The 17196-nt window shown below is 32.5% G+C and overlaps 1 protein-coding gene across 1 annotated transcript in view; it reads left to right on the top strand.

The window, feature by feature from the left end:
• The window catches only part of LOC150087903 (hemicentin-1-like), a 1496027-nt gene that overhangs the window by 932916 nt on the left and 545915 nt on the right, over positions 1-17196 (top strand). The window contains exons 49-50 of the mRNA XM_090369959.1: positions 2212-2496; positions 7361-7633. Of these exons, the coding sequence (XP_090226085.1) occupies positions 2212-2496; positions 7361-7633 (558 nt within the window). The remainder of the gene's footprint in view (positions 1-2211; positions 2497-7360; positions 7634-17196) is intronic.

Here is a 17196-nt window from a genome sequence, read left to right as displayed (position 1 = left end):
TAATTAAATTAAATTAAATGAAGAAAAATAGAAGCTAATAGTCGTGCACGAGCGACTTTCGAGATTCCTCGTCTTCAGTTGGCTATAGTGGGGGGGGAAAGAGAGCGCGCTTGTGTTATATACAGGTTGGGTTCCCGAAATGCATTTCAGTGCACGTGGAAACTTAATACGTGCTAAATTCCAAATAGGGGAGAAATTGGCAGGAATCTTTTTGTTTAACACATTGAGTGATGTATGGCGCTTAAACCATTCGATGACGAGGGCTTCGTTTTCAAGCATTTTGTAGCTAGAATTTAATTTAACTACTGTGATGGCTGAATCGATGAGTGGGTTGTGATTTTGAGATTGGACGTGTTGTTTTAGTTCTGTACTTGCTGAATTAGTTTTGAAGCTACTAATTGAAGCTACAAATTAGTTTTTAAGCTACTAATTTGAAGCTACAAATCCTTGAAAACGAAGCCCTTGTCATCGAATGGTTTAAGCGCCATACATCACTCAACGTGTTAAACAAAAAGATTCCCACCAATTTCTCCCCTATTTGGAATTTAGCACGTATTAAGTTTCCACGTGCACTGAAATGGATTTCGGGAACCCAACCTGTATATAACACAAGCGCGCTCTCTTTCCCCCCCACTATAGCCAACTGAAGACGAGGAATCTCGAAAGTCGCTCGTGCACGACTATTAGCTTCTATTTTTCTTAATTTAATTTAATTTAATTAGGCAACCATAGAATGGAAGGTGCACTTCCTTTCTTAAAAATTTTTTTTATAGCCCATGACTTAGTTTTAAACCCATAATCCCTGTAAGTTATTAGAATCCTATAACCACTATGTATGTGGTAAAACTCTCCACCAGCTAAGCGGATTACTATGAGGTTGAGTGCTGAAAATTAAGCTAAGCTATACATACAATCTAGTCATTACATTACAGCACATAAGGACTCCTTAAAAAATCAAAAAGATTCAAAAAGATACATATTAAACACAATGGAAATCATGTAGAAGTTTCCACAAATGCATACGATGTTTCAACAAATGAACTCAGTTCATTCCTTCTTAAATTCCCAGTTTTCTTGCTGAATCTTTCTCTTTTGAGTTAACATTTTAAAAATGATAGCAGTTTTAATGCCATCTTATTTCACTTGTTTAATAATACCACATCACTGATTTAAAAATTCAAGTGATTTATAATAATGATTCACTTACCTATCACAAACATTATGTACACACAGATATTATTTTATTCCTGTTTTAACTATTTTATATTTGCCACTGCCAAAGCAATTAATCTTTGACACCTTACAGTACATGTGCTCTGCTCACAATATGCAGGCAAAGTAAACTGAGAAGTTTTTGCGGCTTGCACTGAAACTAATGCTATATTCACGTCACCACCCGTGCTCTCTGCGTGCTGCAATTGTCATACATGTCGGCTAAAAGTTAAAGAGCTGCATGTGGCTTGTGAGCCACAGGTTGCCGATCTCTGCTTTAGGCACTACTCTGGTGCCTGAAGAAACTGAACTGTCAATTTAATTTATAATAACAGTTATAGTTAAATGAAACAACTCCCATATGTACATTACATTAATTCTAGCAAAAACTTATTCTGTTTAGTTATAAATTATATAAAATGGAATCCCTTTCTATAAAATTGTTTCATTCATACACTAGTTAACATTTTCTCGGCATGACCAATCCCCATGAGATATCTGATTTCTTATAATAAATAAATGACTAATTGTCCTTCCCATACATATTCTCTTTGTTGTCAACCTACTCAAAAACCTTTTGTTGCACTTTCAGGAAATCAGTGGGTTTTTTTTGCTCTTTTTTTTTTATTTTAATTTATTATTCATTAAGGAGTTACTTATTTATTATTCAATGAGGGGATACTTCTTAATTTCTGATTTTTAAAGTTTTTATTTCCATTCTTCACCACTTTCATTATCTTACCATTCTCAGGAATACCATTACAGATTTTGAGGTGAATTCTGTAAATAAATTAAGCTTTTGCCAACTGGTTATCATATCTATCTTAATGGGACTGAAAATATTAGCTAAAAAGTATCTTATTTTGATCTACTTAAACTGAATATTTTTTAAATTCTTTAGAAATTTGTTTATTTTTGTCACTAAATGAAAATAAAAAATGAAATTGTTTCACTACCAAAGGACTTTTAAATCATTAAAAATAATAATTTTTTTTTTAGTTCCACCTATAATTGAAAATAGTGCAGTTCCAGTATATATTTCTTCAGTACTTAATCAGCCAGCTATAATCGAATGTCCAGTCTCAGGCATACCATTTCCAACAATTTTTTGGTTTAAAAATGGATGGCCTATAATTCCTGATGCCCAAAAGAGAAGTAAAGTAATAAAAGATGGCATGGAATTGCATATCATGAACTCACATCACAGTGATGCTGGTACTTATACTTGTCTTGCTTCTAATGTTGCTGGAAATAATTCAAAAGAATTTGTTCTCAGCGTGTTAGGTAAGTTATACATATTTGCATCTCCACCTTATTTTGTATATGTACAAATACAATAATTTTGTAGTACTTATAATGTATAAGTACTATATTAGTCTATATATATTACCATTGCTGTATACACATTAATTTCTCTGTAGTTTATATATGAAATAGATATATAGAAAGGAAAAGCTTCCTCATATCCAGGGCTCAAGTACTAAGCAGTTATCATACCTACAGTAACTATAGAATTGGGGATGCAAAACTGTATCCCCAATTCACAAAGGGGGATTAATAGGTGACATGAGTAATTACAGATCTGTTAGTTTAAATTTTGTTCTAGTGAAAATAATGGAATCACTGGTTAAAGGAGCAATGAAGGATTATCTAGACAAGACTGCAATTATAGGTCAGACACAGCATGGGTTTGTTAAGGGGAAATCTTGCCTTTGTGATCTCATCATAGTATCCTTTATTGGATGCTATGATGTGGTCACAAAGGAACTGGATGCAAAAAAATAATTTTGATGTCATATACTTGGATTTCAGGAAAGCTTTTGATACTATTGCACGTTGAAGACTGCTATACAAATTGAAGCAGTATGACATTAAGGGCAAGTTGATGCTATAGATAAAGGGATGGTTAAGTGGGTGAAGACAGAGAGCATAATCAGTTGACACCGCTCTTTGTGGACTAATGTTAATGGAGTCTCCCAGGGTTCTGTATTGGGACCATTGTTGTTTTGTATATTTATCAATGATATTGCTGAAGGTATATCAGGCTTAATATCCAAGTTTGCAGATGATACAAAGGTTGGTAATGACAATAATGATGGTATGCTGCTGTAAAGGGATCTAGAAAAGTTGGGCAGATGGGCTGAGAGGTGACAACTGAAGTTTAACAGTGACAAATGCAAAATACTGCATATGGGTAACTTAGGGTGGTAGAAAATGAAAATGTCCTGGGAGTATTTGTGCAGTCAAATATGAAGTTTTCTGAGCAATTTAGACAGGTTGCCAGAGCAGGTCATGGGTTATTGTCAATGATATACAGGAATTTTGCTAGTAGGGAAAAGGAGGTGATGATCCCTTTGTATAAGGCAATGGTCAGGCCATGCTTTGAGTAATGCGTACGGTCTGGAGGCCTCATTTTAGGAAGGATGTAGAGTTGCTTGAGTAAGTACAGAGAAGGGGTCCTCTTACCAAGAGAGGTTTAAGTTCTACAAATTGCAGCACCTGGAGACTAGGCACCTGCAAGGTGATCTATTTGAGATGCATAAGGCTTTGAATGGTTTGAGCAAGCAATTCTTCCTCTTGCTCAAATTGCACACTTGAGGGGCATAAATTCAAACTGAGGAAAGACAGTTGCAAAATAGATGTGGAGAAATTTGCCTTTAGCCACCGAGTGGTTGATTGTTGGAACAAACTTTCATTGTGGGTGTTGATAACTTAAATAGATTCAAGGAATAACTGGACAAACTTTTAGTGCGAATGGATGGATGAAATAAGGAGTTTTTTTTTTTGGCTGCTGTTGTATAAGCTTGCTTTCTTGCATCGTTTGCCTCTACTAATGCTAATGTTAATTCCCAGCTCAGGTTCTGTTGCATTAATGACATTATGTTTTGAAATTAAGACTCATGAGCAGTTGGATAGAACACTATATGCTACAGCCATTATAGTATTTTTGGGATAAAAAATACCCCAGATCAGTGTTTTCAAGCATTGTTATTTTAAACACCCTCCCCCACATAGGACCATTTTTAATAGCCTGTTTGGTTATTTGTCTAGGGTCCAGAAATTTATAAATGTGCCCCTGCATTCATAATTAATTAGATATTTTTAACTCAGATTTTCCTTTGAGGTCACTTCAAAATAATAATTAATTCGAATTACCATGTATTCATGGTCTCAATGAATATGTTACATATTAATACATATATTGATGCTATTAAAATAGGGAACCATTAAACAGAAATTACAGATTCATAGGAGCAACAATTCTTCTCCTATGACTTAACTCTTCTAATTTGAAATAAAAATAAAATAAACAAAAAAAAAAAAAGATGTGGAATTTCTCAGGGTGCAGTGTTGGGTCTATTGTTGTTTTCTGTATTTATTAATGATATTGATGATGGTACATCAGGCTTAATGTCCAAGTTTGCAGACGATGTGAAGGTTGGCAGGGTTGTTAATGACCCTAATGACAGTACGTCACTACAAGAAGATCTAGAAAAGTTGAGCAGATGGGCTGAGAGGAGGCAACTGAAGTTTAACTTTGACAAATGTAAAGTATTGCATATGGGAAGCAGTAACCCAGAGTAACGTATCAACTGTGTGGTACTACACTGACAGTGGTAGAGAATGAAAAGGACCTGCAGGTAATTGTGCAGGGAGTTATGAAGTTTTCTGAGCAGTGCAAATGGTCTGCAAGAGTAGCTCATGGTGTCTTGTCAATGATATACAGGAATTTTTCTAGCAGAGATAAGGAGGTGATTATTCCCTTGTATAAGGTAAATTCCCTTGTATAATGGTCAGGCCACACCTTGAGAACTGTATACAGGTCTGGAGGCCTCATTTTAGGAAGGATGTAGAGCTGCTGGAGCAAGTGCAGAGAAGGACAACAAGATTAGTGAATGGAACAAAGAGTAGCTCCTACAAAGAACAGCTTAAGTTTTGCAAATTACAGTGTCTGGAGACTAGGCACCTGTGAGGTGATCTGATTGAGGTGTATAAAGCCTTGAATGGTTTCAGCATGCTCAATGCTGATGGGATTCTTCCTCTTGCACAGAATAATCACCAGAGAGAGCATAAATTCAAATTGAAGAAAGACAGTTGTAGGATAGATGTGTGGAAGTTTGCCTTTAGCCAGCATGTGGTTGATTGCTGGAGCAAACTTCCATCTGTAGTTGTAGAAGTTGATAGCTTAAATAGATTCAAGACAGAACTAGACAAACATTTGGACCGAGTGGATGTGTGAAATTAGAAGATTTGGTTTTTTTTTGGCTGATGCTATATAAGCTTGCTTTCTTGCATCATGTGCCTTTACTAATAGTAGTAGTAGTAGTGGCATGTGATGCAAGAAATTAAGTGTATGAACTTATGCAGCATCAGCCAAAAAAAAAAAAAAAAAACACACCATTCCCTCCAAATGCCTGTCCAGTTCCTCCTTAAATTTATTTAACCTATCAACTTCCACAACGACAGATGGAAGTTTGTTCCAGCAATTAACCACCCGCTGGCTAAAGGCAAATTATCGCACATCTATTCTACATCTGTCTTTTCTTAATTTGAAATTATGCCCCCTTAGGTTCGTAATCTGAACAAGTGGAAGGATTCCATCAGAATTCAGTGTGCTCAATCCATTCAAGGCCTTATACACCTCAATCAGATCACCGCACAGGTGCCTAGTCTCCAGCCACTGCAATTTGCAGAAGTTAAGCCTCTCTTGGTAAGAGGATCCCTTCATTCCCCTCACCAATCTTGTTCCCTTCTCTGTACATGCTCAAGCAAATCTACATCCTTCCTAAAATGAGGTCTCCAGACCTGTACGCAGTACTCAAGGTGCGTGTCCTGACCATTGCCTTATACAGAGGGACAATCACCTCCTTTTCCCTGCTAGCAAAATTCCTATATATTATTCACAAAACCCCATGACCTGCCCTGGCAGCCTGTCTGCATTGCTCAGAAAACTTCATATCTGACTGCACAATTACTCCCAGGTCTTTTTCATTTTCTACCACCTTAAGTGCAGTACCACACAGTTGGTATGTTTCTCTGGGGTTACTTCTACCCATATGCAGTACTTTGCATTTGTCAAGGTTAAACTTCAGCTGCCACTTCTTAGCCCATCTGCCCAAATTATCCAGATCCTGTTGCAGTAGCACACTGCCATTACTGTCATTAACAACCCTGCCAATCTTTGTATCATCTGCAAACTTCGACACTAAGCCTGATATACCTTCATCAATACCATTGATAAATATACAAAACAACAGAGGACCCAACACTGAACCCTGTGGGACTACACTAATAACATTAGTCCACGAAGAGCAGCACCCATTAATTATCACCCTCTGTCTTCTCCCACTCAACCATCCTTTTATCCATTGTACAACTAACCCTTAATACCATTCTGCTCCAATTTTTACAATGCTAATGCTTACTAATGCTAAAGAAAACAAATAAATAACAAAAGGTAGGATTAATTCAATCCCACATCCAGAGGAGTGTACATGCCGCTCCTTGCCCATAGAGACACATAACCAGACCACCAAAGAAATGATACCATTTAAATAATAACATAAAATACTACAAAATAGAAATAGATAATGGGGAGCTAAGTACTATCTCTCAAAGGGAGACTAGCACTTGTAAACTACTAAAAAGGATCAAAAATCAATCATTGATAACTGTCACAGCCAAGTATCATTGGGTAGTGCAGTATGCCCTGCACAAATAGAAATAATGAGCCAACTAAAAAAACACAATATATTGTAGTTTCCACTTTCAACAGAATTTTTTTATGTTTATAATTTATTTCTAAGTTTATTTTTATTTTGAAATAGGAGTGATTAGGGTTATAGGAGTTGAATAGACTTTGACTTAACCTTAATAGGCTTCAAGTTTTAGTCCAATTAAGCAAGCATAAGTTTGCAGTATTTATTTCTTGTTCCAAGTGTTTTCTGTTTTAATAGTGTTAGTGATATAACCATGTTCCCCTTCCCTCCCATAGTAAATGTTACATGTATTGAATTTTGATATTAATTTGAATTGTTAGGCTCCTTAACAATTGTTTTGTTTACTTCATTTATTTTTATGAATTTTATTAATAGGAGCAATATAAGAAAATTTTTAAAAATTGGCATATTCTTATATCATTTTTTAGAACCTCCTTCAATTCATCATAGTGCAGTCAACCTTCATCCCATTATTGGTGAAACTACTTCAATTACTTGTCATGCTGATGGCTCTCCAAAACCACAGATTGTGTGGTTAAAGAATAATTTTGCATTATCATTAACAGGCATTGGATATCAAATATCTCCTCAAGGTTCACTAATTCTGCATACTGTTAGGTCTGATGATGCAGCAAATTACACATGTGTAGCTACAAATGAAGCTGGATCAGCGAGTAAAACATTTGATTTAGATCCATATGGTAATGTATACCTGTTAGTTTTTTTGATTTATATTTATATATATATATTTATTAAAAATATTAAAAAGAGCTATGGAGCCCAATATGTCCTATTATAGTAATCTTTAAGTAATAGGTAAAAACCTCATACCTTTTTAGTAGGACTGTTAATCTCTCAATGCTCAATCACAAATGATTATAATATGAACTTATCCCCCGTACATAGTCATAAATCAACCAAGTTGAAATAACTATTAATTAAAATGAAAATGAAAATTAAAATAATCCTGCCTTCAACTCTCATATCACATCAAGGGAATCATAAAGAATCACAGAAAGACAGTGGCCTCCAACAAAACCAACCAACATCTCAAGTCAACATGAGAATTGAAAAGCAATTGTCATAAAATTCTAAAATGACGAAACAAATAAATTAAACCACACATAAATTAAACTCTAAAACCGATTTGTTAACTTCTTTTAAACCAATTATTTATCTAAACCAATGCATACATTGGTTTAGATAAATAATCTCGTGTCAGATAATGTTTAATTTTATATATAAGGGGGGGGGGGATATCATTTGTGAATTACTTTTGATACTTCTAGCGAACACAGTAGTAACTCGAATAAGCTAGTCACTTTAAAGAAGTTAACAAATCGGTTTTAGAGTTTAATTAATTTATGTGTGGATTAATTTATTTGTTTCATCGTTTTAGAATTTTACGACAATTGCTTTTCAATTCTCATGTTGACTTCAGATGTTGGTTGGTTTTGTTGGAGGTTGGTGGCCCCCATCTTTCTGTGATTCTTTCCGATTCCCTTGATGTGATATGAGAGTTGAAGGCAGGATTATTTTAATTTTCATTTTCATTTTAATTAATAGTTATTTCAACTTGATTGATTTATGACTATGTATGGGGAATAAGTTCATATTATAATCATTCGTGATTGAGCATTGAGAGATTAACAGTCCTACTAAAAAGGTATGAGGTTTTTACCTATTACATAAAGATATATATATATATATATATATATATATATAATAATTACGAATAATAAAATTAAAATTTAGTAGAGAAATAGGATATGAATTTGAATAGCGATAATATGAATTATGGATCAGGGACACTGCAAGAGCAAAGGTACCCTACAACCATAATGTATATATAAAATTATATTATTTTTTATGTGTAGAATGCAGTAGGCATACATCTATTATTTAACCAATGCTAATAAAGAAAATATGGTGTATTCTGAGAGCAATATATGTTGAATAAAGGGGGAAGAGAGGAAAATAAAAGAGTAACGTTATAAACAAGAAGAAACAAAGTGCGAATTTTGAAAAAACGAAATGCAAATTTTGAAAAGAACGACCAAGGTAGAAATAGCATTGCAGTATCTTTCATAATTTATGTGTCTTCTTCAGAGGTCATCCACCCAAATTATGAAAAAGAACATCAATACTCTTACTTCTGTTTCTGACATGTTCTGTATGTCAAAAAACACGTGTAAGTAGCCACGTGGTAGAAATTAAAAATAAATTTTGAAAAAATAAAATATAAGTAAAGCAAAACTATTATGTGCCACTAAAGTATAACATACAGAACATGGATGACCTTACAGAAGTAAGTAGCCCGCCAAAAAAGCGAAGACAAAGGAAGGTAGTGTCCGAATGACAAGAACTTACCGCTACTGGACGGGTTGACAGAAAAAGACAGAGCCGGAGGCTAACCCGTGTATATATGTGTAGAAACGCTAGCGGCGCCTAGCGTTAGACGAATTTTGGTGTCTGTATATTATGTAATTTACGTATGCGGTGGAGCTACGCTAGGTTAAAGTTAAGTACATGATGCTCAAACACCCGGGATAGCAAAGAAATATAATAGCTTACAAAGTAGCAGTAGAAGGCAGCTAAACTTTGTTAAGACGAAAAAATATAGATTGGGTATAGTAAGAAAAATAGTACTCTGATTATTGCGGTTGGTAAACTAATGGCTCACAGAGCATAAAAAGTAGAAATTAGTAAAGCAAAAAGATGATGAAATTAGGGATATGTAGTTGGGCTAGGGTAGTTCGGGGTTGCAAACCCGTTCCTATAGTTAGGACCCTGAACGAATGTCCAAGAGTTCGTGCATCATGTGCTTAAGTCAGTTGTGTTAAAAGTGTAACATGTATATTATAATTAACAATTAAATAAATAAATAAATAAATCAAGATAAGTTTAAAATTAATTACAAGGTAAATACACTATGTCAGGCCAATCGGTGGGTACAAGTTTTCCAGACCGTAAGACACCAAAGAGGCCTAGTGTATTGTATTTACACTATATACAAACTCGATGCGTATGGGAATAATTATAAGTTATGAACTAATAATGCTGTTTATATTGATATCTATTAAGTTCTTGTGCCTTAATATGTTAAGGGCTTTATTGATATGATGACGCAGGTATGTAATAGGAAAAAGATTTTTGGTCAGTTTACTGTATAATATTCTGATGTTATCAATAACTGTTGTTTTGTCGCTGCATATTGTTGCTATTCTGATGCACTGTGCTAAGATAACATTAGCATGTACCTGTTTGGAAATATTGGAATTCCATTGTGTAAAGTTTACTATGCTAAAGTTGAATGCTTCACGTTTGTTGTGGCGCCTCCGTAGCCAGGTGGGAAGGAGCAGCAGTGCATAGCACACGCTTCTTGATTAGACCGGGGTTCGAGCCCGTCACCACCAAATACGGAGAATGCGGAAAGGTCAGGGAATGACCACCGCATATCCCGGAGCAATATGGCCTTAGTTGCTAATGCTCCTAAAAACCAAATAACAAACAAACTAACAAACGTTTGTTGTACAAATTGATGGAGGCTATACCATTTTTTAAATTAATATCTAAATCCAAAAAATGGGCTGATGTATCCGAATTGTTAGTTCTTTCTAGTACAAGTTCGTTAGGGTATAGATGTCCATAATCCTGGATGAAATTCGGGCAGTTAATTACCATGAGGTCATCTATATATCTGAATAGTAATAGGTCCTGTGGAAATGAGGTTTCTGACCAGTATAGGTATAGGTTGGCTATTATGCACGAGGCTGGGCTGCCCATAGGTGTTCCATTGGTTTGTTGATATACTGTATTACCATCATATAAGTTATTGGAAATACATAAGTTCAGTATGTTGTTCCAGTAATAGGTGTTGCAGGAAATAAAATCCTTATGTTTATCATAGATATCTTTGAGTACCAATTTGAGATTGGTTTGATTGAGACTGGTAAATAGGCTATGGAAATCAAAGGTTTGAATATTATTGACTGTATTACTTTGCAAAAATTTTAATACGGGCTGGTTGTTGCCTATGATTTTGCTGTTATTTATGTTATGCATCAGTGGTTGCAGTAGTTGTTCAAGTGTTTTTCCCGATTTGTGTACATAACTATTTTTGCATGAGGTTATGAATCTGAAGCCTATTGGTTTTTTATGAAATTTAGGGATGAAGTAGATGTAAGGTAAGTTGTAATTGCCTAAGTTGAGCTTTAGTTTTTTGTTGAAGGCCATTAGTTTTTTTGTAATGATATTACATGTACTGGAAATCGGTTTGTAGGTATTGCTTGAGTTAAGTTCATTAGTTAAAGTATATATTAAAAATATTTGCAAATGAATGCAAAATTATTGGCTGCTTTATCTACCGGTGTAATTACGAAGTCTTTGTGTATATCTAGCAGTTTTTGTTTTAATTTAGTCAAGTTGTAATATGTGCCCTGATAATATACATTTGAACTGTGTAATGCATATTTATGTTTGAATAAGGCGAATGTATGGCTAATCCACATATGGTATGCTTCTATAGGCGTGTTATTTTTGTAGGCTAGTTGGAAGCAGTAGTTTAACAGGTCTTGATATAGCTGCTTATTGAAGTTGGTTACGTTTATTTTGGTAGGTGGCCTGAATTTGAATCCTTGTGATAGTACATGTCTGAGCATTGGGTCCGTAACTATGTTTAAATTTCCTGTAATTATGTGTCCATAGTCTGGATCAATATATTGCTGCATGTTGTTTTGTTGATAAATGCAGTTATTGGTATCTGTAATATGTGATGTTAAACTGGTAGCTATAGATTTGTAGTTTCAAGCTAATAATCCAAATGGTTTATTATATTTATATCTTACTTTAATATAACTAGGACTAGTATTCGGAAGTAGATGTTTATGCTGATTTACAAGTTTATTGATATTTATGTTGTCCATGATATGGTTGTTGAAGTTCAAGATAATGATTGATTCTTTATCATGTGTTGTAGAGCTTTTGTTTTTTAGATTAAATTTACAAATATCATTTATTATATGAAAGAGATGTTTGGACTCGAAATTGAAAGTGCATATGAATTTGTGTAGTGCTTTAAGTATACTGTGTTTAGTACTAAACAGTAAATTATGTATTTCATATACATTTATAATGTTTTTATCCCAGTTTTTAAGTGTGACTTCAAAATCACCTAAAATATTACTGTGTTTGTTGCTGGTATTTTTAGATTTATGAGTACGTTTGCGTGGGTTCTTATGGAACTTTATTATATTAAATTTGTCATATATACAACTGTCAGTTAAGTTATTGGTAATAATTTTATGGTTGAATTTGTTGTTTAGACCATATGGGTATAATGTTTTTAATTTTAACATAAATATTTCTTCTTGTTTAGTTCTAATATTAGCGTTATTAATCTGTGCTAATATGGATATGTATATATTGTTGAAGTTGTGAGATTGAAAATGCATATATTCTATTTCTTGTTCTATATTGTTATTATTTCTATTTAAGTAGTTGTTGATGTCAGATCTATGCTGATTAATTCTTAGGTGTAATATATATATATATATATATATAATGTAATGTAAAAGTTAGGCAAAAGTAATAAAAATAAATAAATATAAATATGAAGCTATCATTAGAGGCAGCAAATGCACATCCTCCACATGAAGCCTAATTATATCTGATAATTAAAATAAATCTAATATTTAAAATAAAATAAAATAAAAAACATCAGCCAGTAGTACGGCAAAAATGTAGAGCGAAACGAAACGTAAAATAATATAAAATAAACAATTTTTTTTGTCTTATTATCTTTACTTTCCCTTCCCTGTTTGTTTATTTTATATTATTTTATGTTTCGTTTCGCTCTACATTTTTGCCGTACTACTGGCTGATGTTTTTTATTTTATTTTATTTTAAATATTAGATTTATTTTAATTATCAGATTTATATATATATATATATATATATATATATAATTATAATTATTGATAAAAAAGTAAAGAAAGTTAAAACGAAAGTAACTGTAACTAATATGTAAATAATATTTATGAGTTAAAGCAGTTGCAAGAAATCATGCAATGCACTCATAATGTCTATAATATTACGGATAATATAAAGAAAATAAATCCAACAATAATACCATCAGGGATCTAAGACAACGCAAAAAAAAAAAAAAAAAAAATTATTATCGCTTTTTACCGACAATCTAAGTGACGTCAACTGGGGCCAACCACCCAGAATGAAGGCAAAAAACGACAAGGTTCTCTGTTTCTGTGATGATCAATATATGCTAAGTAATTTAAATCTAAACCAAATATAAACCGGTATAGGCCGAAAATAAATCCAATTTAAATAAATAGAAAGATGATAATAAAATTTAGAAATATTAGAAATATTAGAATCAAGGGTAAGAAATATAAATGTAAGCATATATTAATCACCGTTGACCCGACAGAGAACGTAATTTAATGATTAAAATAAGATTAAATATATAATACATACTACATATTGACCGTATCTAGGACATAATGTAAGTCGTCAAAATAATATGTGGTGCCCCCTATGTGATGGATACGGTAAAAATAAATAATTAAATTAAATTAACGCATAGAGAAACATGCAGATAGTAAGAAGAAAAACTAAAGGAGTAAGAATAATTGAACCTGAACTCCACAAAGGCGAAAAATAGTGGTATAGATAAGAAATAGTTTCTCCTACGTCCTCGGATTGCCCTAATAATTTCGGAGAAATAAAAATAAAGAGTGTAGGACAGTTTAAAGACATTACAAGATATAAGTTGTGGCTCGGGTATGCCCGGGATCGCAAACCCGTTCCTATAGTAGGACCCTGAGCTGAATTTGCATGTTATCTCAGCGTGAATTTAAGTAAATTTAAATGAATTTAACTATATATTAACTATATATTTAAAAAAAAAAAAAAAAAAATTATACACTGTAATTTGCAAGCCGGTGGGTACAAGTTTTCTACGCCGTAAGACACCAAGAATGCAAAGTGTATCCTATTTACATATATACATGGCACTAAATATAACGATTATATTGAAAATTATATTAAAACAATAGGTTCAGAAAACAAATTTTTGAAATTAATAATGTTTATCGCTTTCCTGAAATGATATTTCAGGTAAGCGATAGGGAAATGATTATTGATCAACCTGCCGTACAACATTGTTAAGCCCGCTGAACAATTTTTATTACTATTGCAGATATAAGCAATCCTTAGACATTGTGATAAAATTATATTAGCATGCACTGATTTTGATATATTAGATTTCCAATTTGTAAGGCTTACTACGTTAAAATTGAATGCATCTCTTTTATTATATACGTTTACGTCTATATTATTATTATGCAATATTTCTATATGAAGATCCAGATAATTTGCTATAGTATCAGAACTATTAGTTTTTTCTAATACAAGTTCTACCGGATACAATTTACTGTAATCCTGGACAAAATGTGGACAATTAAGAACACATATATCATCTACGTATCTATATATAAGTAGGTTATCTTGGAATTCTCTTTCTGTATAATGTAGATAAAGGTTTGCGATTATGCTTGATGCTGGACTTCCCATAGGTGTGCCAGTCACTTGTAGGTATAACGATGTTCCGTCATATATATAATTATTAAAGATGCATAATTTTATTAGAGAATCCCAATAGGTTAAATCAACCTTTATAGCATTTTTATTTTCTAAATATAGTTTCTGGAGGATGACTTCTAAGTTATCAAGATTAATGCTCGTAAATAGACTGTTAAAGTCAAATGTTTGTATTTGATGAATATTGTTATTTTTTAGAGCATTTATAATAGGTAAGTTATTATTTATTATAATAGTTTTATTTAAGTTATTTAATATAATTTTAAGTAACTTTTCTAACGTTTTTCCGGGAAATTTAGCATAACTATCTCTACATGATGTTATGAATCTAAAAGCAATCGGTGTTTTGTGAAATTTGGGTATGCCATATATAAATGGAAATTTTAGGTTATTATACTTTAACTTTAATTTTTTATGCAATGCAATTAATTTTTTGATTATTATATTATGGGAAGATGCTATATGTTTATATGTATGGCTAGACTGTAGTTCATTTTTAATGATTTCTATATGATTGCATAATTACAAGCAGCTTTGTCAACGGGAGTAATCACAAAATGTTCATGTATATCTTTGAGCTGCCTATTTATTAATTTGGTATTATATAGATTATCTTGTATGAATTTCAATTGATTATATTTGCTAGATATGATATTAAGCATTGTAAATAGCCACATGTGGTATCCTTCAACCGGTATATTATGGTTGTATGCTGATCTTATGCAATATTTAAGTAAATCTAGATATAACAATTTTTTAAAATTAGATTTATTAATAGGTAAATTAGGTCGAAATTTAAAACCCAGTGATAAAATATCTCTAAGTTCAGGATATGGGATTATATCTAAATTGCCGGTTATAATGTGATTATGGTTAGGATCCACGTATCTATGAAATGAAGGTTTGTGGCAAACACATGTATCCTGTCTGATGTTAATATTGTGAAGGTTTGTAGCTATTGTTTTATAGTTACACGCTTTAAGACCAAATGGTCTAGAATATCTAAATCTGATATTAATATGTAAGTTATTAATAGGCAGCAAGTCATTACGTAAATTAATAGTTTTATGTATATCTAAATCATCCATTAATTTATTATGAAAGTATAAGATGAGGACAGAATTTTCCGGCTGCTTGCTAACATTCAAAATATGACATCTGAATTTGACAATGTCTGATATGATGTGCATAAGATGAGAAGATACAAAGATGTAATCATTGGTTTTTCTATTTAGTGCTTTGAGTACACTAAGTTTAATACTGAAAAGTGTGTTGTGTATTTTACTAATATTTATAGGATCCGTGTCCCACATTTTGAATAAATCTATGAAGTCTCCTAGATGTTCTCGGTTGCTATTATATGTGTTGGATTTACTATATTTCCTATTGCGATTATATTTACGAAGTTTGGCAATTTGAAACATATTATAAACGCAAATATCTTTTAAATTATTCGTCAAATATTTTTGATTAAATTTATTATTTAGACCGTATGGATATAGTGTTTTATATTGTAACATGCTAATATCTTCTTGCAATAATCTATCATTTGCGTTATTAATTACGTTAAGTATAGAAATGAAAATATTACCAAAAGTATGTTTTTGGAAATGTCTGAATTCAATGTCATGTTCCAAATTACCTGTTTTCTTGCTGGATTTGTTATTATAAGTTTTAATATCGGAACGATGAAGGTTCATTCTAATATTTAGTTTATTGCTAGTTTGACCAATATATTTAACATTGCAAGTACGACATGTGATCATATATATGACGTTATTCATTTTACAGAATATATGTGAATTCGTATTAATTGTAGCATGATTTGGATGCATATAGGGGCAAGTAAGACATAATTTGTTGTTACAAGGTTGAAATTTAAGAGATGGTGATCGGATATTAGTGCCAGAAGCATTATATGCTAAACTGCTCTGTAAAGTGTGTGATATTTGTGTGTGTGTGATATTTGTGTATGTGTCGATGTATTAGATTTATTTAAATTCGATTTATTTTTGGCCTATACCGGTTTATATTTGGTTTAGATTTAAATTACTTAGCATATATTGATCATCACAGAAACAGAGAACCTTGTCGTTTTTTGCCTTCATTCTGGGTGGTTGGCCCCAGTTGACGTCACCTAGATTGTCGGTAAAAAGCGATAATAATTTTTTTTTTTTTTTTTTGCGTTGTCTTAGATCCCTGATGGTATTATTGTTGGATTTATTTTCTTTATATTATCCGTAATATTATATATATATATATATATATCTGTTATTAAATATTATATCAAAATTAATGCCAGTAGCATGGCAAAACTGTTGAGCGAAAAATAATAAATTAAACTTAATGATTAATCAACAGGGAGGGAGAAGAAAAGGTGAGACTAAAAATTGTATCAGAAAATCTACAAATAATTTAGAAAATCCAATTCAAAATAATAAGTCAATTTTAAAATTTTAAGGGCAATTACATAAGAATTTAGTGGCACCCCCCCATAAGGTGCCAGTTCCAAATTACGTGAAATATCACAAATAGAGTCTAAACTAACTACAATAAAATAAAACTAAAATAACAAAAATAGACTGGCCATTATGCCCCATATCAACGGAGGACCGCAAGGCCAATAATGGTCAGGGAATTGCTGCAT

Source organism: Mastigoproctus giganteus, chromosome 3, assembly GCF_048544385.1.
Source record: "Mastigoproctus giganteus isolate SK-2022 chromosome 3, ASM4854438v1, whole genome shotgun sequence".
NCBI classification, from domain to species: Eukaryota; Metazoa; Arthropoda; class Arachnida; order Uropygi; family Thelyphonidae; genus Mastigoproctus; species Mastigoproctus giganteus.
Note: the sequence above shows the minus strand (reverse complement) of the source record. Positions and strands in the feature narration are given on the sequence as shown.